The following is a 25,010-nucleotide window of genomic DNA, read 5'->3' on the forward strand; positions in this document are numbered from 1 at the left end:
CGCCAAGCGCGAGGGCCGGGCTCCCGGGGCTGGTGGCCATGGGCGGGAGCCGGAGGCGGCAGCGGCAGCGGCAGCGGCGGGCCCCGCGGGCGGGGAGGCGCGCGGCCTACGGCCCCTGACGGTCCCCAGTGGCCTGGCGCGCCCCCGCGCCTCCTGGGGGGCCGTAGCCAAGCAACGCCCGGCGCGCCCTCCCATCCCCCGCTGCCCTTTTTTTCCTGGCCGGGTGCAAGGGAGCATGCCCGCGCCTGGCCTCAGCCAGCTAAGAGTTAACCCGAGGGGCGTGGAGCTGCCCCCACCTTGGGGGCGTGCCCCCCTCCCCCGCTAGGCAGCCCGCCCCCCGCGCTAGGGTATGGCCCCCGGCCCTGGGCCGGGACCCGAGGTCCCGCGCACGGGCCAGTGAAAGGCGTTTTCCCGTTCCCGCCCTCCTTCCCTCGCCGGCCAGCACCATGGGATGTAATATGTGCGTGGTCCAGAAACCGGAGGAGCAGTACAAAGTGATGCTTCAGGTAGGGCGGCTGGGCAGCTGGGGCGAGGGGCGTGGGCGACACCTGGGGAAGAGCTGACCCGGGGGGAGGGCGGCCGGGTGGAGGGCCGGGTGGAGGGGCACGAGGGCTCGAAGAGGAAGAGGTAGGAAGCCATCCTCGCCCTCAGTTTCTGGGGCTGCTGGGTGTTGGTGCTCCGTGGGAACCAGGCAAAGATGGGGGGTCCCTGCGCGGGGGTAGGGGTGCGGGGTGCTTCCCTGGCTCGCCCGGAGTACATTGATTGGGACGCGAGCCCTGGGTCCAGATCGGCCCGGGTCGGGAAGTTGGGCTCAGCCCAGGTCCTGTGCGCATACACCCCGGGCCCGGGAGCCGGGAAACGCGTTGTTGCCGGCGCCGGCGCGGGATGGGGGTTGCATAGCAACGGCCTCCGTTCCCTGCACTCGCTAGCCCCGGTGGACCTAGGGCGGAGGAGGGAGCGGGGCGGCCGCGGCGCGGTGGGGTGGGGCAGGGCAAATCCAGGTCCGGGTGGGGCAAATCCAGGTCCCCGTGGGCCAGGGGTACTGGAGCGCGCGGGCCGCCCTGGGACCCCGCCGCCGCCTGGCCAGGGTCAGGCACCTACCCCCGCACGTACTCTCCGCTCCGGCCCTGCCCAGACAAACGGTGGGCTCCCAGCCCTTGGGAGCCTCGGGTGAGTGGCTGTCGCCGGGTCTGCCAGAAGGGCAGTCTGCGGGAGTCGGTGCCCGGCCTGCCCTAGGCCCCGCAGGGCCTTGGGGTCTTGGGCGGTGGGGGGCGTGTACCGGGCAGTGCTCGGCGGGGAGGGAGGGGAGACTCCAGGTCGCGCTCTCGGACCCGGAGCTCGGCTTCCTTGCCTGTGCGTGGCGTGACTTCGTGAGTGCGTGCCTGTGCCCCGTCTGTGTGTTCGCGGAGGCTCCTCCGGCCCTGCGTGTGTGTACTTTCTGTGTGCGCTCTGAGAGCTGTCCAGAGAAATGTCCCGGGTGGCGTGGTCTGAGACGCCCCCAGGGCTCTGTGGAGGGAGTTCAAGGTTAGAGGGAGTCGGGACTCAGGGGCAGACCGGGCGCAGACAAGGTATACGTTTCTACTCTGGGTTTATTGGTCCGGACTGGGGAGCAAGTGCAGGTCGGAGAGGTGTTGGCTGGGGGAATGGGGTCTCCTTAGAAGAAAAGGGGGCACCCCTACAGGCGTCAGCCGGGGCGCGGTGGGGATTGGGGAGCCCGTGGGAGTGCTGCATTCGTGCTGAGAGCCTCTGACCGTCCTGGGCTGGAGGGGAGGAGGGCAGGACGGGAATCTTGCCTAGCCTGGCGGCGCTCCTCGTCCGCTCTCTCGGGCCGGTCTCCCGGGACGCGCGGGCCCTCTGCTTTCCCCGCTCTCGGCCCTCCGCCTTCTTTCTGCCATTCTCTCCGCCTCCGCCACCCCCACCCCGCCTCGTGCTTCCTCCCATCTCTCGTTCCAGCTGTTTGAAAATCTTGCCTGGCCATTGCCATTCCCCATCATGGGATCAGGTTCGGGAATGACCCAGCCTGGACCGCGAGCAGTCCCGTGGAATCCCAGTAGTGAGCACCAGGGCTACCGGCGGGAGGTGGGCTGCACTGGTGTGTTGATGAGGCCGTGGGATCCCGTCCTCATTGCTTCCTTTCTTGGAATCATTCTATCAAATGGCAAGCGAATCCTAAGAGGCTGGCTCTTGACTTCCTCCCAGAGGGATTGATGTAGTGCTTCGTTAAAGGCCAGTCCCTTGGGGATGTGTGGAAAGTGGAGGGCAACCTGCGCTGCACTGCAGGCCCGAGATGAGCCATGGTTGGGAGGCGACGCTGCCGTGACCCTTCGGGTTCCCCATGGGCAGTGGCAGGGAGGCTGCCACAGGTCTGGCTGGGACGGCCTTCAGGGAGGCTTCATGTTGCAGGAAGGCTTGAGGTGAACCTGGGCTGGAAAGTCCCGGGCCAGGCTTTTCTCCTGGAGAGAGAGCCCCAAGCCCTGGGCAAGTAGTTCCCCAGGAGGAGGGCGGCCTCAGGCCAGCCGCCTCTGCTTTTCCTCATCTGCAGCCCTCACTGACCAGTCCCCGGGGATGCTGCTCCCTTTTAAAGCTCCTGCAGAAGTTTGGACAGAATCCGAGACTGCATGCAGTTTTATTTTATTTTACTTTTTAAATTTATCTTTTTAACTTAATTTTTGTTGGCGTACAGTTGATTTACAACGTTGTGTTAGTTTCAGGTGTACAGCAAAGTGAATCAGTTATACATATATCCACTCTTTTTTAGATTCTATTCCCATATAGGTTATTACAGAGTATTGAGTAGAGTTCCCTGTGCTATACAGTATGGATGCAGTTTTAAAAAAGGAACTATCCTTTAAAATTAAGGGAAGACAGGGGCTTCCCTGGTGGGGCAGTGGTTGAGAGTCCACCTGCTGATGCAGGGGACGCGGGTTCGTGCCCCGGTCTGGGAAGATCCCACATGCCGCGGAGCGGCTGGGCCCGTGAGCCATGGCCGCTGAGCCTGCGCGTCCGGAGCCTGTGCTCCGCAACGGGAGAGGCCACAACAGTGAGAGGCCCGCGTACCGCAAAAAAAAAAAAAAAAAAAAAAAAAAAAAAAAATTAAGGGAAGACAAAAACGAATTGAATTTAAAAAAATCTGGAGAGCAGGGAAAACCATTAACTATCCCAGATGACTCTGGGTCTGGGGGCTGGCGTCCCAGGCGCAGCAGGGAGCTTCTCCTGGTCCCAGCCTCTTTTCAGAGGGGAGGGAAGCTTTTGTCCCAGAAGACCAGTCAGTTTCCAGGACCCCTTGCCTGCCCCCCGCTTAAACTCTGGTGCTTCTCAGCTTCGGAGAGGCTTCTCCATGGCTTGTCCACACCCACCTGTGGCCTCTGCACCTTACCAAAATAAGGAACCCCACCGGGATACAGTTCAGCCCAGAGAAATGCACAAGTACACCTACACCACTTGCCATGTGGCTTCCTTTTGCTGGGGCGCCCTGGGGCCCCTTCCTAGATCCCCAGAGGTCTCTGACACCCAGGTTAAGAAGTCCCAAGTCTCTTATTCTAGTCTTGAGTTCCAGACCCTTTTCTCCCGATAGTTCACAGCACTTAAAAAAAAAACAAACTTTATTGAGGTATAATTCACATACCCCTGTAAAACATACAATTGAGTGGTTTTTTAGTATATTCATTGAGTTGTGCAATCATTACCACTATCGAATTCCAGAACATTTTCATCACTTTGAAAAGAAACTCCGCACCCATTAGCAGTCACATTTCCCCCAATACCTCCTAGGCTCTGGCAACCACTAATCTACTTGTCTTTATGGACTTGCCTGTTCCAGACATTTCATCTCAATGAAACCATACGATACGTGACCTTTTGTTGTCCGACTTCTTTCCTTTATCGTGTTTTTAAGGTTCATCCATGTTGTAGCATGTTATCAGTACTAAATTTCTTTTTATTACTGAGTAATTTTCCATTGTATGGCTATACCACATAATATTAATCTATTCATCCATTGATGGACATTTGACTTATTTCCACCTTTTGGCTAGTGTGAACAGTGCTGCTGTGAACATGAGTGTACAAATATCTGTTTGAGTCCCTGCTTTCAATTCTTTTTTGTATATACCCAGAAATGGAATTGCTGGATCTTATGGTAATTGTGTCTAGTATTTTGAGGAGCTGTCTGTTTTCCACAAGGGCTGCACAATTTTACGTTTTACGTTCCCACCAGCAGTGTATGAGGGTTCCAGTTTCTCCACACCCTCCCCACACACGTTTTTTATTATAGCCATCCTACTGGGTTTGAGGGGACATCATATGCATTTCCTGATGGGCATCTTTTCCCGTGCTATTGGCTATTTGCATATCTTTTCTGGAGAAATGTCTATCTTTATGCCTGTAACACATTGCTTTTCTTTTTTAACCCCACATTTATTTATTTATTTATTTTTGGCTGTGTTGGGTCTTCGTTTCTGTGCGAGGGCTTTCTCTAGTTGTGGCAAGCGGGGGCCACTCTTCATCGCGGTGCGCGGGCCTCTCACTGTCGTGGCCTCTCTTGTTGCGGAGCACAGGCTCCAGACGCACAGGCTCAGTAGTTGTGGCTCACGGGCCTAGTTGCTCCGAGGCATGTGGGATCTTCCCAGACCAGGGCTCGAACCCATGTCCCCTGCATTATTAGCAGGCAGATTCTCAACCACTGCGCCACCAGGGAAGCCCCACACATTGCTTTTACTAGAGCTTTGTAAGTAACTTTTGAATTGTGGGTCTTCCAACTTTGTACTATTCAAGATTGTTTTGTCTATTCTGAGTCACTTGAGTTTCCATATGAATTTTAGGATTAGCTTGTCAACTTCAGAAAAACCAGCTGTGATTTTGTAGGAATTGCATTGAATTTGTATTGAATATTGCATTAAGTATGTATTGAATTTGCATTGAATATTGCATTGAATCTGAGAGAGTATTACCCATGAACATGGCATGCCTTTTTATTTGGATCTTCAATTTCTTTGTCACGTCGCTTGTGGGATCTTAGTTCCCCAACCAGGGACTGACCAGGGATTGAACTGGGCCCTCTGCAGTGAGAGCGCAGAGTCTTAACCACAGGACCGCCAGGGAATTCCCTGAGTCTTCAATTTCCTTCGCCAATATTTTGCACTTTTGTTAAATTTATTCCTGAGTACTCTATTCTTTATGACGCTATTGTAAGTAGAATTGTTTTCTTAATTTCCTTTTCATTTTTCTCATTGCCACTGTATAGAAATGCAATCGATTTTTTTATATTGGTCTTGTATCTTGCAACCTTACTAAACTCATTTATTAGCTCAAATAGTTGTTTTGAGTGGATTCTTCAGGATTTCCTATATATAAATAGAGGATAGTTTTACTTCCTTTCCCATCTGAATACCTCTCATTTCTTTTCTTTTTTTGAATTTTATTCTATTTATTTTTTATACAGCAGGTTCTTATTAGTTACCCATTTTGTACATATTAGTGTACATTTGTCAATCCCAATCTCCCAATTCATCACACACACACCCCCGCCCCCACCATTTTCCCACCTTGGTGTCCATATGTCTGTGCTCTACATCTGTGTCTCTATTTCTGCCCTGCAAACTAAACTGGCTCATCTGTACCATTTTTCTAGGTTCCACATATATGCATTAATATACGATATTTGCTTGTCTCTCTCTGACTTACTTCACTCTGTATGACAGTCTCTAGATCCAACCACGTCTCTACAAATGACCCAATTTCGTTCCTTTTTATGGCTGAGTAATATTCCATCGTGGATACCTCTCATTTCTTTTTCTTGCCTATTTGCTCTGGCTAGCACCTCCGGTACAATGTTGAATAGAAGTGGTGAGAGTGGGTATCCTTGTCTTGCTGCTGATCTAAGAAGCTTCCAGTCTTTCACCCCTGAGTATGAAGTGAGCTGTGGTTTGTCATAGATGCTCTTCATCTATGACATCTAGGTTGAGGAAGTTCCCTTCTATTCCTAGTTTGAGTGTTTTTATCATGAAGTGTTGTTAGGTTTTGTCAAACGCTTTTTCTGTGGCTCTTGAGATGATCCTGTGGTTTTTGGGCCCTTGATTCTACTGACGTGGTCTATCACAGGCACTTTAAGTGAGGCATGTCAGAACCCCAGCTCCATTTCTGTTATCCCAGTCTTGTCCTCCAAGGATACTTAACCAAGTGTGGGCGCTGGGGGCATGGGGGGGGCACAGGGAGAGCTTGAAAAATCTGGAAATGACCCTGAGTGAGGGAGGGTCATGCATATTGTGAGGAAGAGGAAGAAGCCAGGTCATAAAGGGCAGAAAGGGAGGGAGCCTGGTCACCTAACACCGAGACCACAGAAGCACGTTCCGAGAGCCTTTCCTGTTGTCCCTGCTTGCCGGGCCTGTGTCCTTCTCTCTGACACCATGACCCCCATGACGTGGATCTGTCTGAGCCATTGATAGAAAAATGCTAGAAAATGCAAACTCATCTATAGTGACAGAAAGTATTTGCAGGGATGGGTGGAAGGGAGGGAGCACAGACTGGAGCACGAGGACACTTTTGGGGATGATGGAAATGGTCACTATCTTGATTGTGGTGATGGCTTCACAGATGTATATGTACACCTTATATCAAAACTTTTCAAACTGTACGCTCTAAATATGTGCAGTTGATCATATGGCAATGATACCCCAGTAAAGCTTTAAAAACAAGAAACAGATGTACACCTACCAAAGGAAGAAAAGCACGTGAGAGCACTTAGCCCACCAGGAGCCCCTGGTGGGGCTGAGTGGGTCTTTCTTTCCTTCTACTTCAGGATCCCTGCCAGGGAAGACAGTGTGGTGTGGGGATACTCGACGGCTCACTGGCTCAGTGCCTCAGTTTCTTCACCTGCTCTATGGGAATAAAGAGCGCCTGCCTCCCGGGGTCATTGCCATTGGGAAATCAGCGGCACTGGGTTCCCTGGGATCTCATTTGGGTGGGGGTGGAGTTGCTGCCATCAGGCCATTTGGTCAGGCGTTAAGGCGTGGAAATTGGATGGAGAAGGCATTCCTCATGAACATGTCACAATTAATGTCCAGTGACAGAAGAATGTCCAATATTATTTTGAGGGTTTTTCTAGTAAGAAAGAAGGGGGAGAAAAACAGAGGCGCCCTGAGTTGTGAAGTGTAACGTATAAGATTACTTAGGCGATGGACACATGCCAAGGTGGAGGCACATTTGGTCCTTTTGCACGTGAGCCAAGTCAAAAGAAGAAAGATCTAGAAGCTGCGGCTCAGAGCCGGCTTTGGGTGTGACAGGCGTCTCGCCTCTTTGTAGCGCAATCTGTCTCTTCCTCATGCTTGCTTTGAGCAGTGGAAATGAAAAGCACTCCATAAAGGATATCATTTTGATTACTGCGACACAGGGAGCTTGCCTTTGGGCCAGCCAGGTTAGCCCAGAGGTGGGTGGGTGGGAGGACGTTTTCCATCATCATCCAAGGTGCCTGGGAAGCTGTGAGCACACACCCAAAGACTGATCTTTTTTTTTTTTAAAGGGTTTGAGATTTTTTTTTTTTTTAAGGAACTCCTTTATTTATTTATTTTTGCTGTGTTGGGTCTTCGTTTCTGTGTGAGGGGTTTCTCTAGTTGTGGCGAGCAGGGGCCACTCTTCATCGCGGTGCGCGGGCCTCTCACTACCGCAGCCTCTCCTGTTGCGGAGCACAGGCTCCAGACGCGCAGGCTCAGTAGTTGTGGCTCACGGGCCTAGTTGCTCCGCGGCATGTGGGATCCTCCCAGACCAGGGCTCGAACCCGTGTTCCCTGCATTGGCAGGCAGATTCTCAACCACTGCGCTGCCAGGGAAGTCCCAAAGACTGATCTTAATGATGACCTCCGGAAGTTCTTTGCTTTTCCATACTGGCCGCATGTGGGGCATCCCTCATTCCCAGCCTCTCTCTGCAGGCAGGACTTCAGAGGTGCCCGAGAGGCCTGCTCTTCCCTGGAAAGGCAGGGGGCCAGGGCAGGTGGATCAGATTTCTGCTTGCCCCATGGGCACCACCCACCCACTCCCCTTTGTGGAGTGAGAGCGGGGAGGAGAGACCCTTTGAAGCACTTGCCTGTGGTCTGAATCCTGTCAAGGTGTGTGCAAGTCCTCCCTGGTTCCTCAAGGGGGTGCTCTGGGCCAGCATGACTACCCTGAGGCCCTTGTTAAAATGCAGGATCTGCTTGAGCAGGTCCAGGGTGGGGCCTGGGATTCTGCATTACTCACAACCTCCCGGGGGATGTCCATGCTGCTGGTCCTCAGACTACACTTTGAGTAGCTAGGACCTCGCTCAGGACTTGGGATAAATCAGTGAAGCCCCAAATTATGTCAATATCACCTAGGAAGTGAGTTTATTACAAATAAGAGGGGGGAGGCCTCATCTCACACCTATCAAATCAATTTCCAGGGATAATTGACCAGGTGGGGCCCCAAGGGACATAATCTGTTCTTCCAGGCTACGTGCAACTAACCGAGCCTCTTCCCATCACACACATCCTTACCAACCTACAGGCAGCTCACATGGGTACCCAGACACACACACCAGCCCCAAACTACTAAAAAGTCCTTTGAGATGAAGGCTTCCTGTGCTTCTTCCTTCTCTCGCTCCTGCCCCTGGGCAGAAAGAGTGGGCACAGAGTTCTGGGGGTGGACGGTATGGCTTGTCCAGGCAGCCTCAACTGGGGGCATGCCATTCACTGGGCCAGCCACATGTTGGCGTGTAGTGCTGTGTCCCTGCTAGAATTCTAACAAATTAAGGCATTTTGCAGCCACCAATGCAATTCATCCAGTTGGGGATCATCCTTGGATGGTAAAACCGTTAGATAAAGGTTGTTGGGGAAAAGATAGTCACTGGGTCTCAAGGTGTCACCCAGATTACTTGTGCATTAAGGAGGGAAAATGCAACTTTACAAGGGAGACACCAGGTGATCAAACCGAGCCTCCCTAACGGTGGGCAGCCCGGCCCCCTGCCCCTCCTCTCCCTGTGCGGGGAGGGAGAAAGACATAGCCTGCCCTGGGCGGTGCTGTCCTCAAAACACCTAAGCTGAATCTAACCAGGAAGGAAGCGGGCAAATCCACACTGGGACTTTCTACAAGGCGAGTGCCCTAGACTCTTCCAAGAGGTCAGTGTCATGAAAGGTTTTTTTTTTTTTTTAAATGCATAGATTGTTCTAGATTACAGGAGACTAGAGACCTAATGACCAAGTGTGTGATCCTTGACTGGATCCTGGATCTGAAAAAAAAAAAAAGAAAAAAAAAACCAGCTATAAGGGCATTAACAGTACAATTGGAGAGATGCAGAGGTGCTGACTGCGTCAGTGTTAAATCCCTGAGCACATTAAGGGTGTCGCGGTTTCCCGGGGGGTGGGGGTGTGTGGAGAGCGTTGGTGCCAGCATTTTGCTTGGGAATGTGTGTGTGTAGAGAGCAGGGAGCAGGTGCGGTGGAATGTGCACTCGGGGGAGAGCCGGGTGAGGGGAATGCAGATGTCCACGGTCAGATGCGCCAACGTTCCTGTGGGTTGACAATTTTTAAGCTCCAGAGATGGGAACACATGAATGAGGACTTCTGCTGGGCCACTGAAAAGATGGGAGCGCACAGAGCCTGCCTGGCTTCTTCTTTCTCGGTCCCGCTGAGCCAGACACGGCTGCGTCCAAGGTTTCCTTGCACACTCGCGACAGCAGAGCTGAGATAGCGGGTGGAACGGGGCGCCAGGGCAGAGACTAACTTCCGGTCTGTGTTCTCGCCTAGCCTAGGTTTCCCAATCCGCCGGGTGGGGTTGGGAGACTCACCCCAATCGTGGGCGCCCCTAGAATTGTGTCGTTAACCCCCTCCACCTCGCGTTACCCTGGGTGAAAGGGGAGGTCCCTAGACCTCCTGGGGAGCCGTGGGGCCCGCGGGACCCCCAGTTACCCGGGCCAGGGCTCTTTTCTCAGCCTACCCTCCCTCTTCTCGCCCGCTCAGAGATTCCCGATCAGAGCATTTGGCAACATGTACGGCGAGGACCTCCCACCCGGAGCCTCCGGCCCAGTCGCGCCAGGCCCCCTAGGGCGGGGTCCGGAGACCCGCCCCGGCCGGGAAGGGGGACGGAGCGGGGACGGAGAGGTTGGGGCGGAGGACTCGCGCCGGTTGGTCGGGCTGCGCCGGCTGCTGGCGCTGGAGACTGGCGCTGGAGACGCGGCCTACGGGCGGCCAGCCTAGCTCGCGCCGCCGCCGCCGCCGTCGCCGCCGCGCGCTCTTTGTCTGCGGCTCCGCGCCCGGGGAGGCGGGACGAGCGAGCCTGGGCCCCGCCCCCCGCCTCCCTGGGCGCCGCCGCTCCGCAGCGGGGATTGGGGTGGGGCCGTGCCTCCAGCTTCGCCCACCAGGCCCCTGCGGGAGCGCGATTGCCCACGGAGCTTCCTGCGTTCCTCTTGCTTGACCCCTTGTCCCCGAGTCCCCTCTTGCCCCCATGTACCCCTAGTCAGCCCCCATGTCTCACCTGACACCCATATCCCTTCTGCTGCACCCCCCCGCCGTGTCCCTCCCTCCTGCCCCCGTGTTCCCTTCCCCTCTCTTACTGCCTTACCTTCTGCAGGTCTTTTCCTCGCTTTCTTTGGCATTTAAAATTTTTTCCTCTTCTGAACCTACCTTTCCCATCAAGCTTTCAGACGCTCTCAGGCGTCTGACCTGGTAAAACCCAAACGTTAGCACTCTCCCACATCCCCGAGCCAGAGCCCCAAGGCGCTTCCACCCCATTCTCTGCAAAAGCTCCCAAAGGCTGAGTCTATCTATACAGGTCGGCTGGGTGTCCCCCTCCCCGATTCCCCCTTTTAGCAAATCCTGAGGACCCTTCTGCATCCTGATCCAATCCATCCTCCCCGGCCTTGGTGCGCTGTCTTGCCCAGGTTCCCTCCTTAGCTTTCCTTGTCTCTGGCTGACTTAAGCTCTGTGTCTCCTCAACTGCTCGATGTCAGGGTGCCTTAGGGTCTCCTTGGGCCTCTTATTCCTCTGCTACACTCAATCCCCAGGTGATAGCCTCCATCTCATGATTTTAAGTCAAGAACAATCAATCCCTGCTTGAATTCAGTAGCAGTGGTCATATGACACCTGGTTTGGTGGCTTGGTTGGTTTGGGATACGTGTAAGTAGAGTGGGGACACTGGGGATGTCTGCAGGTCTCAGGAACTTCAAATCAGAGATCAAGATTTGCATTGATTAAACAAGTTCCCCAGGTCCCGCCCCTCCCCCCCACCCCTGCGTCTTTTCCAGTGGTCTTCACCTCTGTAAGGGCACCGGTGGTCTCGGGATCCGGGCAGCAGTTTTAAATTTTTGTTGTGGGAAAAGATATATGGCATCAAGTTTGCCATTAGTGACATTGCGTACATCACAGGGTGGTGCAGTTGTCACCACCGGCTAGTTCCTGAGCATGTGCGTCGTCCCAGAAGGGAACTTCACACCATTAAGCCGGCAGTCCCCATTCTCCCTTTCCCCAGCCCCTGGCAACCACTCATCTACTTTCTGTCCCTATGGATTTGCCCGTTCTGGAATCATACAGTACATGGCCTTTTGTGCCTGCCTTCTCTCACTCAGCTGGTCTGTTTTCATCCACGTTGTAGCAGGTAGCAGGACTTCATTCCTTTATATGGTGGAATAATCCACTGGGTGGATGTTACCACATTATGTTTATCCATCTGTTGGTGGACAATGTAGGTTGCTGCTGGACTTCCCTGGTGGCGCAGTGGTTAAGAATCCGCCTGCCAATGCAGGGGATATGGGTTCGAGCCCTGGTCCGGGAAGATCCCACATGCCACGGAGCAACTAAGCCCGTGCACCACAGCTACTGAGCCTGTGCTCTAGAGCCCACAAGCCACAACTACTGAAGCCCACACGCCTAGAGCCCGTGCTCCACGACAAAGAGAAGCCACCGCAATGAGAAACCCGCACACCGCAACAAAGAGTAGCCCCCGCTCGCCGCAAGTAGAGAAAGCCCGTGCGCAGCAACGAAGACCCAACGCAGAGCCAAACAACAACAAAAAAGAATAGTGCTGCTGGGAATTCCCTGGCGGTCTAGGGGTTAGGACTCAGCACTTTCACTGCTGGGGCCCTGGTTCAATCCCTGGCCGGAGAAATAAGATCCTGCAAGCTGCACGGGGTGGCCAACAAAAAAAAAGAATAGTGCTGCTATGAACATTTGTGTACAAGTTTTTGTTTGGGTGCCTGTTTTCAATTCTCGTGGTACTGCTGGGTCATCTGGGAACTCTAGACAGTTTTCCACGTCCACTGCTGTTGACATTCCTACAAGCAGTGTGTGAGGGTTGAATTTCTCCACATCCTCATCAACTGTTATTTTCTGTGTTTGTATTTCAGCCATCCTAGTGGGTGCGAGGGGGTATCTCATTGCGGTTCTGATTTGCATTTGCCTCGTGATGAAGGACGTTGAGCATCTTCTCCTGTGCTTGTTCGTTGTCCCTCTTCCCTCACGGTTCCTTGGTCATTTTCCGCAGCTCAGCAGCAGCTCATGGCAGCCCCGTCTCCACTACCACCCCCTGAGCTGAGCCATTGCAGTTGTCTGCCGGTCTGTCCCCTGCCTCCGCCCTGTCCCCTGCCTCCGCCCTGTCCCCTACGTGCCTTATTCTCCAGCAAGCGCTAAGTCATTCCATCCTAGGGCTTAGCACTGCCTGCAGTGTTCTTCGAAGTCCCTAGCGTGGCTGGCTCCTTGTCATCTTTCAGGTCTCAGTTCAAATGTCACCAGAGAGGCTGTCCCTGTGCGTTCTATCTAAAGCAGCCCCCGTCCGAACTCAAGGTTCTGTTCGCTCATTTCTGCCCTGGCACTGGTCTCCCCAAACAACGTGGGGATCACTTCTGTCTTGCCCAAGGTTGTTCGTCCTTTTCTGCCGGTGCCCGGTGAGCCTGGGCTCTGAGCCAGCAGTGGGCCTGTCCTCAAATGCCCTGTTCGGGGACACATGCCCTCTTCCCTCCAGTGGTTCCTGGCTGACCAGGGACTGGAAGGGTCACTGGTGCACCGACACCCCATGTACTGACCTCACCTCCTGCGCTCTGCTGTGGACCCTCTGAGCTGCAGCCTTGCCCCCCCCGCCCCTTTCCCTCCTACCTTCCAACCAGGACCCTTGTGGGAGGGGCTGTGTGCTGGATCCCACCAGGCTCAAGCCTCTGCCCACAGCTTGAAGCAGGCTGCCTCTCAGCTTCCGAAAGGGCAACCCGGCATGGCGGGGTGGGGGTGAGGGGGCGAGGAAATCCCACGCCCCCTCCCTTCCTGGGCTCATTTTCCCATGTCTCTCTGATCCCTGGAGAAGCCCCGGGGAGACAGCACAGCATGGGCTTGCGCCAGGAATCCCTTGTCCTCGGCCCCCTGGGGATAAGGGACTGGGTGTCCCCCAGGGCCCCCCTCAGCGCCTGAGCAGTGGCAAGTGGCCCAGGCCCCCAGACTCCCTGCCCGGGTTCAGCCTCTGACGCTGGGGGCCCTCTGTTCCTTGCTCACCCCCCAACACCCTGGATTGTTCGAAAGGTCTTCGCATACCCACTGCACTGCCTCACAGTCCTCCTTTGGAGCTTGGGTTGAGGCAGTCCCTGAGCCAGCTGTGTGCCAGCTGTATCTCAGCTCTTCTCCTGCACCCCTCCCACCCTCACCCCACTCCCTGCCACCACAGGCACCTGCCCTCCGCTGGTGTGAGGGGCCTTGCCTACCTTGAGGGGCTGGGGTGGGCACGGCCTCCCTCTGAAGGCAGACCTGGGGGCCTGCTGGCCGTGCTCCCCACCTCGTGGGTCAGTGCTTCCACACCCAGGGGCCTCCTGCCGCCCTTTGCTCAGACACTGGGCTGGGGGAGCTCAGGGCCCACTCCTCGGCCACCCGCAGAACCCTCTCTGCGAAGGCAGTCCTAGAGCCAGTGGGGGGTGGTTGTGACGGGGAGGGGCATGGGGGAAATGGGGGGCGGGAGGGTGTCTGCTCTGTCCTGTCCCAGGCCTGAGACCAGCTGGCAGCCCCATGACAAGGCCCTTCTCCAGCCTTGCAGAACCAGCTTCCTGATGCTCTGTGGGGTGGGCATGGGACCCTCCTGGCCACCTCTCCTAGGGGTGGAGGCTGTGATTCATCTCCCCCACCTTCCAGGCTGGAGGTCCTGGAGTGAAGGCTCTGCCCCCATCTGGCCTCCTTCATTCCTTCTGGGTCTCCAGGCTCCTGGGAGCTGCCCCTTCCATCTTGGGGACAGCTGGGCCAGAAAGCACGTCCCGAGCTTCCTCAAATCGGATCTGGATGTGAAGTCTGACGTGACTTCATCGCCACTGCTCCCAAGGGGCCTGAGCCCAGAGGCTGTACCGCCTGCAGGGGCTGCCCAGGAGCAGAAGCACAAAGCAGCCCACTGCCCCCGAGCCTGGGGCCTCAGGGAAACAGAGCGCAGGCTAGATTGTTGGTTTTTTTTTTTTTTTTTTTCGGTACGCGGGCCTCTCACTGTTGTGGCCTCTCCCGTTGTGGAGCACAGGCTCCGGATGCGCAGGTTCAGCGGCCATGGCTCACAGGTCCAGCTGCTCCGTGGCATGTGGGATCCTCCCGGACCGGGGCACGAACCCGTGTCCCCTGCATCGGCAGGCGGACTCAACCACTGCGCCACCAGGGAAGCCCTGTTGTATTTTTTTAAAAATTTACTTATTTATGGCTGCATTGGGTCTTCGTTGTTGCGCGCGGCCTTTGTCTAGTTGTGGCGAGCGGGGGCTGCTCTTTGTGGTGGTGCACGGGCTTCTCACTGTGGTGGCTTCTCTTGTTGCTCTAGGCGCGCGGGCTTCAGTATTTGTGGCACTCGGGCTCAGTAGTTGTGGCGCACGGGCTTAGTTGCTCCGTGGCATGTGGGACCTTCCCGGACCAGGGCTCGAACCCATGTCCCCGCATTGGCAGGCGGATTCTTAACCACTGCCCCACCAGGGAAGTCCCTCTTTCCAGGCTTTAAAGAAGATATTGTGTGATAATTTATACTTACACACGTACCAATGAATATACATAACGGGCACATCCATTCCAAATAGTTTTCAAAGCCCTGTGAGCCCCCGTGCAACCTCTGAGCTGGCACATTTGTAGCATCATGAAGCCTCCGTGGGCTCACACCTTCCCGCCTTCACCTGTCAGCTGCCTCCCACGTGCTGAGATCCACGCTCTCAGAACTGGGGTCACCAATGCTATTTTTTTTGAAGTTTGTAAACATTTTTTCAAAAAACAATTTAGCCATGGTATATAAAGTTTGGAAAAAAGCAAATTCTCAGATTTCCATTTCCCTCGAACAATGTTTTATATATTCTTTCCCAGTCTTTTTCCATAAACATATACTTTACATGGCAATCGTCATAGTTCACATGCCATTTTATATCTTTTTTGAGAAACAGGCTTGTTATTGGAAAACTCTGGTAGGGCAGCTGTACACTTCGATGAGGCAGACACCTTTAAAACTTTTTAAAAATTTATTTATTTGGCTGCTCTGGGTCTCAGCTGCGGCGTGCGGGATCTTTAGTTGCAGCGTGCGGAATCTAGTTCCCTGACCAGGGATTGAACCCAGGCCCTTCACATTGGGAGCGCAAAGTCTTAACTGCTGGACCACCAGGGAAGTCTCGAGGCAGACACTTGTGCTTAAGACTGTTGTAAAGTTTTGGGCATTAAAAATAATGCTGGTACCTCAGTAAGTTAAATGTAGAATGACCATATGGCCCCAAAGATTTGAAAACAGGGACTCAAAAACTTGTACACAAATGTTCACCGCAGCGTGATTCACAGCTGCCAAAAGGTAGAAGCAAACCAATGTCTGTTGAGGTATCAACGGTCTCTCTGCACAATGCAGTAGTTTGGAATATGATGGAATATTACTCAGCCATAAGAGGAATGAAGTGCTGATGCCGGCTGTAATACGGATGGACCTAGAAAACATGCTTGAGGAAAGATGCCAGACACATCGGACCACCTGTTGTAGAATTCCATTTATGAAATGTCTAGAGGCAAAGAAAGGAGATTGGTGAGTGCCAGGGCCTGGGGTGAATTTGGAGAGAATGGGCAGGGGGTCTCCTTTTGAGGGGATGTAAATATCCTGGAATTAAATAGATGTGATGGTTGCACAGCTATGTGAATGCACCAAATGCTACTGAATTGTACACTTGAAAATGGTTAAAATGGTCAATTTTACGTTTGGTGTATTTTACCGCCATAAAAAACATCATGAATGCCGCTCTGAACATCCTTGTGATTCATGTAATATCGATTCTGATTATTTTAGGATCTATTACTTAGAGTCAATTTACTGGATCAAAGGGTATGATGAACATTTTCAAGGTTCTTTATAGTTATTGACAGATTCCTCCATCAAGTTTACCGTTTTATGCTCTGGGGTAACATTCAGACTGAGAGTGTGTGGTCTGTGATGGGGTCGCAGTGCCGGGGGGGTCTGGAGGCGGCTGCTACTCCAGGGACCTCTCCAGCCCGCGCCCCAGCCCAGGCTCGCAGCTGCTTCCAGGGCAAGGATCTCCAGGTAAACGGGAATCAGGCCCTCAGCGAGGGGAGGGGGAGGGCCACCTGGGCCACATTTGGGCAAAGAGGCGCCTCTGAGGCGCAGGTCCCCGCCCCCCGGCAAGGCAAGCGCACCTTTCTGCAGAGTCCTCAGTGGAAGCAAAGTGACTTCCAGCCCAGCTGGGTCTGGGTTGGAGCTGTGGTCCACAGGGCGGTCCCCTTGGGCAGCATCTTCGAATTGATTTTCCTGACAATGGGCTCAGCGAGCAAGTATTTGCTCTCCCTGAACCAGAAGGGTTCCTGGTGAAGCTGACCCCAGGTCCATGCGAGGTGTGGTGTGAGTGTATCCGGCCAGGCCTTCGGGTGGCCTCCAGAGCCTGATGGAAGGCGAGTCACCCTCAGACCCCCTGCTCGGCATTCTCCCTGGGTGGTTGCTAGGCCTTGAGTGGCTCTTGGGCTCGGAATGGACACGCCTGGGCACCTGGCCTTAAGTGAGTGTGGGTGACAGGACGGGGGCAGGAGGTGATGAGCAGGTGTCCAAGCGGCAAGAAGAAGGGTGTGTGAGCGGGCGAGAGTAGGGAGCCCAAGAAATGAATAAGCTTGGCTGGAGTGCTTAGGGGGAAGGTGGCGAGGGGAGGGCGCCAGAGAAGACCCTCTGCAAGGAGAAGAGAGTCCAATGCAGGATCCTAGACCTACCCCCACTGCCACCAAGCCATCCCACCACAGCCCACGCCCCTACCCAGACCAACAGCCCAGAGCCCCCCACCTCAGCTGAGGCCCTGTCTTCTCACCCCACTCCTCCGCACCCTTCCCCCCATGGGTACCCACCACCCACACGCCCCCGGCCCCTACTATATATACAGCAAGGAGGGGGCTTCTCGAAGCTGTCCCGGCTGAGCATGCTCCCTGCCCCTCACCAGCCTGAGATGCTGACCGTGGTGGGCCTGTCCGGTGAATCCCTTAACATCCCCGGTTTCCTCACCTGTGAGGTGGACATACCCGTAGTGCGTGTTTCATAGTGTACTGGCCGTAAAGCACTCAGAGCAGAATGGGGCGCGGTCGCCCGTTAGTGAATGGTTTGTAGCTATTATTAGTAATAATAGTCCTGGCATCCAAGCCAGTATTATAGCCACCCGGGCCGGAAACCTTTGTGCTCCCACGTCCCCAAGTCTCACCCATTCCACATCCTAATGCGTGACAAGAGCTCCCCGGCTGGCCTCCCTCCCCCTGGCTTCTCCTCCATGTGGAGATGTTCTGGAATATTTCCTGAGCTTGGGAAAGTATAAGCATCCAAAATGATGTCAGCACGCGCGTGTACTGCCCCCCAGCCTCGATGTGGGCCTTGTTGGCCTCAGTGTTTTTCCCACCCCTGACCCCATTCCTCTCCTTCTCTGTCCGTGGGGATTCAGGTTTGTCATTCTGAGGCACATTTTCTACTATGTGTGCTATTCATAAGCAGGTGTGTTGTCACAAACCACATGTATGACTATACAACAATTTTTGGAGCCATTCTACCAACGCTGACCCTCAGCTCTTTCTAGTGCTCAGCTATTAAGATGACGCTGCTCACTTCTCAGCGTCCCGAAGGGGCATCAATTCAAGCTTATGGGTGGGTTCAGGCTTCCTTTTCCTGGAATGCCTGTTTTCCTACTGAGTTCTGTATTTTCCCAGTGTTTTGTAGGAATTCTTTTTTCTGGATAATCCTGTATCAGTTCTGTGCATTTGTAAGGATCTTCTCTTAGCCTGTCCTATCTTTTCACTGTAGTTATGGCATCTTTTGTTGTCCAGAAGTTTTACATTTTAACATAGTCAAATTTATCTTTTCCATTCTTGTTTGCCCATGTTTTGTCTTAAGGGAATTTCCTGGCCGTCCAGTGGTTAGGATTCGTCACTTTCACTGCTGCTTTCACTGCCAGGGCCCAGGTTTGATCCGTGGTCAGGGAACTAAGATCCTGCATGCCGTGAGGCATGGCCAAAAAAAAAAAAAAAGGAAAGAATTGCTTCTGTATCTCAGCATCATAAAGACACTGTTCTCTCGCCTCCAAGGTAGTTTTAAAGCTCAGTCCGTTTAGGACTTTGATCCATTTTGAATTGCTTGGTGTGGGTTTACAGCAGTGGCAGCTGGGTAGGTGGGGAGTGCCCCCCGGCATGTGTAGACGGTGGCCTTAGCTTGAGGGGGACTCTGAAGGGAAGCTGGCCTGGGTTCAGACATTTTGGGACTGGAGCAGGGCCATTTGAATGGTGGCTTTGCCGGTGCACGCGAGTCTTTCTCTTCTTCATGGCCGTAGGGTGAGTGAGGACAAGGGCCAGAATACTGGATCCTTACCGAGTGCCGGGGCCCGCACTGCCTTGCCCGTTGCCCCGCATTTCCCCATCTTGTTGGTAGCCTTCACCCTTTCTGGGAGGGCTCCTGTCTTACCTGTCCTGGTCCCACACACCTTCATTAGCTCTTGGGGCCCATCGTGACTGCTGCAGGAGTGGCCCAGGAGCTCCAAGCCTCCACACCCAGAGGTCTGCCTCTGCTCGGCGCCACGTGGGTCAAGGGGAAGGCTGCTGGGCTGTCAGGGGCATCACTCTGGTGGCCTCGATCTGCTCTGTGCCCATCCCCCTCTTGACATCCCAGACCACCCTGCACTCCCCTCCCACTGCCTGGGCCCAGTTTCCATAGCAACGCTGCTGCTGGGTAACGTTTCCAGGGAGAAATACATCCCTGTGTTTCCCAGTGTCACCTGAGTGTCCCACTGCACATGGTGAAAATGTGAAACGCCCCCCACCCCCTGCCAACTCCGGTCAAAGATCCTGAGCACAGCTCTTGGCCCTTGGCCCTTCCGCTTCTTACAGGGGCCCTTGACTTAAGGGCAGTGGGGAGCCGGTAAATGTTCTGAAACCCAAAGCCCTCGTTTGGAGCCTTTGTCGATTTCTGTGGTGTAAATACTCCTACCATGGCCACCAGCCTGATGTCACTGAACGCGGGGATGGGAAGACATGCGCAGTCGCACACCGTCCTATGGTGTCTCCTTCCAGACACACTAGACCAGATAAAAGTGTAGTGAAATAATGAGAAAGCCATGAGCTTGGAGGACTCATTGCCTTTGTTTTTATTTTTATTTATTTATTTAAAGTTCACACAATGAGATTCTTTAATAAGTATTCCAAGGGACTGAAGAAACATGGTAGTTTAAGATACAAAAGATAGTCACTCTAGGATTAAAAACAAAAGAAAATATTTATAATGATGATCACCATCTATATTTGGCATTTTATTTCAAAAACTGACTTCTCTCTCTCTTTTTTAACATCTTTATTGGAGTATAATTCCTTTACAATGGTGTGTTAGTTTCTGCTTTATAACAGTGAATCAGCTATACATATACATATATCACCGTATCTCCTCCCTCTTGCGTCTCCCTCCCACACTCCCTATCCCACCCCTCTAGGTGGACACAAAGCACAGAGCTGATCTCCCTGGGCTATGCGGCTGCTTCCCACTAGCTATCTATTTTACATTTGGTAGTGTGTATATGTCTATGCCACTGTCTCCCTTCGTCCCAGCTTACCCTTCCCCCTCCCCATGTCCTCAAGTCCATTCTCTACGTCTGCGTCTATATTCCTGTCCTGCCCCTAGGTTCTTCAAAACCATTTTTTTTTTTAGATTCCATATATATGTGCTAGCATACGGTATTTGTTTTCCTCTTTCTGACTTACTTCACTCTGTATGACAGACTCTAGGTCCATCCACCTCACTACAAATAACTCAATTTCGTTTCTTTTTATGGCTGAGTAACATTCCCTTGTATATATGTGCCACATCTTCTTTATCCATTCATCCGATGATGGACCCTTAGGTTGTTTCCATGTCCTGGCTGTTGTAAGTAGAGCTGCAATGAACATTGTGGTACATGACTCTTTTTGAATTATGGTTTTCTCAGGGTATATGCCCAGTAGTGGGATTGCTGCTGGGTCGTATGGTAGTTCTATTTTTAGATTTTTAAGGAACCTCCATACTGTTCTCCATAGTGGCTGTATCAACTTACATTCCCACCAAGAGTGCAAGAGGGTTCCCTTTTCTCCACACCCTCTCCAGCATTTATTGTTTGTAGATTTTTTGATGATGGCCATTCTGACTGGTGTGAGGTGATACCTCATTGTAGTTTTGATTTGCATTTCTCTAATGATTAGTGATGTTGAGCATCCTTTCCTGTGTTTGTTGGCAATCTGTGTATCTTCTTTGGAGAAATGTCTGTTTAGGTCTTCTGCCCATTTTTGGATTGGGTTGTTTGTTTTTTTGATATTGAGCTGCATGAGCTGCTTGTAAATTTTGGAGATTAATCCTTTGTCAGTTGCTTCATTTACAAATATTTTCTCCCATTCTGAGGGTTGTCTTTTCATCTTGTTTATGGTTTCCTTTGCTGTGCAAAAGCTTTTAAGTTTCATTAGGTCCCATTTATTTTTGTTTTTATTTCCGTTTCTCTAGGAGGTGGGTCAAAAGGGATCTTGCTGTGATTTATGTCATAGAGTGTTCTGCCTATGTTTTCCTCTAAGAGTTTGATAGTGTCTGGCCTTACATTTAGGTCTTTTTTTTTTTTTTTTTCTTTTTGCGGTATGTGGGCCTCTCACTGTTGTGGCCTCTCCCGTTGCGGAGCACAGGCTCCGGATGCGCAGGCCCAGCGGCCATGGCTCACGGGCCCAGCCGCTCCGCGGCATATGGGATCCTCCCAGACCGGGGCACGAACCCGTATCCCCTGCATCGACAGGCGGACTCTTAACCACTGCGCCACCAGGGAGGCCCCATTTAGGTCTTTAATCCATTTTGAGTTTATCTTTGTGTATGGTGTTAGGGAGTGTTCTAATTTCATTCTTTTACATGTAGCTGTCCAGCTTTCCCAGCACCACTTATTGAAGAGGCTGTCTTTTCTCCATTGTATATTCTTGCCTCCTTTATCAAAGATAAGGTGACCAGGGCTTCCCTGGTGGCGCTGTGGTTGAGAGTCCGCCTGCCGATGCAGGGGACGAGGGTTCGTGCCCTGGTCCAGGAAGATCCCACATGCCGTGGAGCGGCTGGGCCCGTGAGCCATGGCTGCTGAGCCTGCGCGTCCGGAGCCTGTGCTCCGCAACGGGAGAGGCCACAACAGTGAGAGGCCCGCATACCGCAAGAAAAAAAAAAAAAAGATAAGGTGACCATATGTGCATGGGTTTATCTCTGGGCTTTCTATCCTGTTCCATTGATCTATATTTCTGTGTTTGTGCCAGTACCATACTGTCTTTTTAAAATAAATTTATTTATTTGTTTTTATTTTTGGCTGTGTTGGGTCTTTGTTGCTGCGCGCAGGCTTTCTCTAGTTGCGGCGAGTGGGGGCTACTCTTCTTTGCAGTGTGTGGCCTCTCATTGTCGTGGCTTCTCTTGTTGCAGAGCATGGGCTCTAGGCACACAGGCTTCAGTAGTTGTGGCATGTGGGCTCAATAGTTGTGGCTCATGGGCGCTAGAGCACAGGCTCAGTAGTTGTGGTGCATGGGCTTAGTAGTTCCGTGACATGTGGGATCTTCCCGGGCCAGGGATCGAACCCGTGTCCCTTGCATTGGCAGGTGGATTCTTAACCACTGCACCACCAGGGAAGCCCTACCATACTGTCTTGATGACTGTAGCTTTGTAGTATAGTCTGAAGTCCAGTAGCCTGATTCCTCCAGCTCCATTTTTCTTTCTCAAGATTGCTTTGGCTATTCGGGATCTTTTGTGTTTCCATACAAATGGTGAAATTTTTTGTTCTAGTTCTGTGATAAATGCCATTGGTAGTTTGATAGGGATTGCATTAAATCTTTAGATTGCTTTGGGTAGTAGAGTCATTTTCACAATGTTGATTCTTCCAATCCAAGAACATGGTATATCTCTCCATCTGTTTGTATCACCTTTAATTTCTTTCATCAGTGTCTTATAGTTTTCTGCATACAGGTCTTTTGTCTCCTTAGGTAGGTTTATTCCTAGGTATTTTATTCTTTTTGTTGCAATAGGAAATGGAAGTGTTTCCTTAATTTCTCTTTCATATTTTTCATCATTAGTGTATAGGAAAGCAAGAGATTTCTGTGCATTAATTTTGTATCCTGCTACTTTACCAAATTCATTGATTAGCTCTAGTAGTTTTCGGGTAGCATCTTTAGGATTCTTTATGTATAGTATCATGTCATCTGCAAACAGTGACAGCTTTACTTCTTCTTTTCTGACTTGGATTTCTTTTATTTCTTTTTCTTCTCTGATTGCTGTGGCTAAAACCTCCAAAACTATGTTTAATAGTAGTGGTGAGAGTGGAGAACTTTGTCTTGTTCTTGATCTTAGAGGAAATGGTTTCAGTAAAACTGACTTCTCTTTTATTCAAAGTTCTGAAAGCAGCCAGATTCATTGGAGGTAGTTCTTCCTGTAGTCACATCTGCCCGACATTATTGAGTTTCCTTTTGTTAATGAATCGTGAGGGTTGAGTTAAATGTTAAATATTGGTGTTTATATAAGGAACATGCGTGTTTGCTTTTGCCTTTGTTTTTAATAAAATTCATTTAGTTGTAAGTTTGTTCCATTGAAAGGTCGATACTGGCTGTGTTTAATGCTGCCTCAAGCATTTCCTGACAGTTTTAGCTCTGCTAAGGGCTTCAAGGCCAGTCCTCACATTCCCTTGATGCCCAGCCTTTGCCAGTCCACCCTTCACATGCCTCCCCAAATACACATCAGCAGCCAGCCCTTTTCTCCCATGCACTAGGCCCCGCGGGCTCCGTTCCCTCTTCGCTTTATAACTGCAGCCTCTCCGGCTGTCCTGATCCTCTTGGGCTGTGCTGACCACATTCTTCCAACTAATGCCTTCTTGGTTGACAAGCTGTTTCCTTGATACCCTTTGATCCAATAATTCCACTTTTGGAAAATTTCTCTAACGTAACAACCATAGATTACACAAAGATATACATAGAAAATAGGTACAGAACATACAAAAATTGTGTCTCTGCAAACTTCTTTATAGTGAAATTGAAAACCACTAGTGATGGACAGTAGGGACCAAGCCAATACATAACGGATGGTCCACGCGCACCCTGGCGTGCTCCAGGCATCGGGGCGCCTGCAGTCACAAATTGAAAAAAGAGCAGGAATGAAATATGCCAACACATTCACAGCTTTTACATCCCTGAGATGGTGGGTGATTTTTGTTTTCTTCCTTACGGTTTTCTGTATTTTTCAAATGTTCTACAACGAAACTTTTTATTTTTAAATCAGGTTTGTCTAATTATAAAAAAAATAGACAAACCTGATTTAAAAAATCTTTTCTGACCATGTGAAGATTACAGAGAGGGGAACATAAAAACTGAAACTACTATCTACAAGGACATAACCAAGTAGCAGCAAGGTGATTATTTGGGTTCCATGAAGCAGAGGAGCCACTGGCTGGCCAGGGGTCCCTAGGACTCCTTGTGCTTTCCTTTGACAGCCCGTCTTCCTGGAATGACATCCAGGGCTGGCCTGTTCCTTGCAGCCCGGAAGACATGATCTTGCAATTGCATTGGGCATCTCTGTGAAGAACCCCTTCTCCGGAGACTCCCGGGGAGGGGATGGCACTGTGAGAATTGAAGACTGGGACAACAGTGGTCTTGTAAGGGCCACTTCCTCAGCACCTCTCTTAGGCTTGGTGTGTGTTGGCCTTTTCTCTGTGGTGAGTCGTTGCTGCCTTGAGGACAGAGACCCTGTCCTCTGAGCCTTCTTGCTCTTCCGGACTCTTCCACCTGAACCCATTTGTTGACTGACTCCTGTCGGCAGAAGGGAGTCAAGGTCTCCCTCCCACCTTGATATGTTGGATGATCCCAGCAGATGCTCAGTCATTGCCAAGGGGGCTCCCCATGATCTTCTCACACCAGCTCTGGCCTCAGTGCTGCTTGAAGGAGGAGGACGGCCGAAGGGTATCTAGGGCAAGGCTCCCCGGCCCTTGGGGCGTGGCACCATGTGGGGGCAGGGCTGAGAAGTGGGGCTCACCTGGGAATGAGGGCGCCCAGGGGTAAGCAGGGCCTCAGCGGGTCCTCACGGGGACATGTCATGTCTCTGCTGCAGGTGAACGGGAAGGAGCTCTCCAAGCTGTCTCAGGAGCAGACCCTGGAGGCCCTGCGTGCCTCCAAGGAGCCCCTGGTGATCCAGGTGCTGAGACGCAGTCCCCGCCTACGGGGGGATGGCTCCTCCCACGACCTGCAGCTGGTGGACAGTGGCACTCAGACCGACATCACCTTCGAGCATATCATGGCGCTGGGCAAGCTGCGCCCACCCACCCCGCCCATGGTCATCCTGGAGCCGTACGTCCCGTCTGAGCTGTGAGTCGCCCTCAGGAGGGCCCCGGGCCCTGCCTCCAGAGAGGGCAAGCCACCTGGGGTGGCTGCCCCGTGCCACCCAGAGGCCACACTGTCGCAGCTCTGGGCGTGGCAGAGAGACCCCGACTGGCTGCCCCCGGGCAGGATGCAGGCTCCTTGGCCTCCAGAGCTGACCGTCTCACCCCTGGGCTCAGGAATCTCTGGGCCTCTAG

General features: G+C 52.5%; 1 protein-coding gene across 3 annotated transcripts in view; it reads left to right on the plus strand.

The window, feature by feature from the left end:
• Positions 1-446: 446 nt before the first annotated feature.
• Positions 447-25,010, plus strand: part of PDZD4 (PDZ domain containing 4) — a 29,779-nt gene continuing 5,215 nt past the window's right edge. The window contains exons 1-2 of one of the 3 annotated variants that reach the window (XM_060086738.1): positions 447-506; positions 24,548-24,801. In XM_060086738.1, coding sequence (XP_059942721.1) covers positions 447-506; positions 24,548-24,801 — 314 coding nt within the window. The remainder of the gene's footprint in view (positions 507-24,547; positions 24,802-25,010) is intronic. The other 2 variants (XM_060086739.1, XM_060086740.1) reach the window with 2 other exon arrangements.

This window comes from Mesoplodon densirostris, chromosome X (genome assembly GCF_025265405.1).
Source record: "Mesoplodon densirostris isolate mMesDen1 chromosome X, mMesDen1 primary haplotype, whole genome shotgun sequence".
NCBI classification, from domain to species: domain Eukaryota; kingdom Metazoa; phylum Chordata; class Mammalia; order Artiodactyla; family Ziphiidae; genus Mesoplodon; species Mesoplodon densirostris.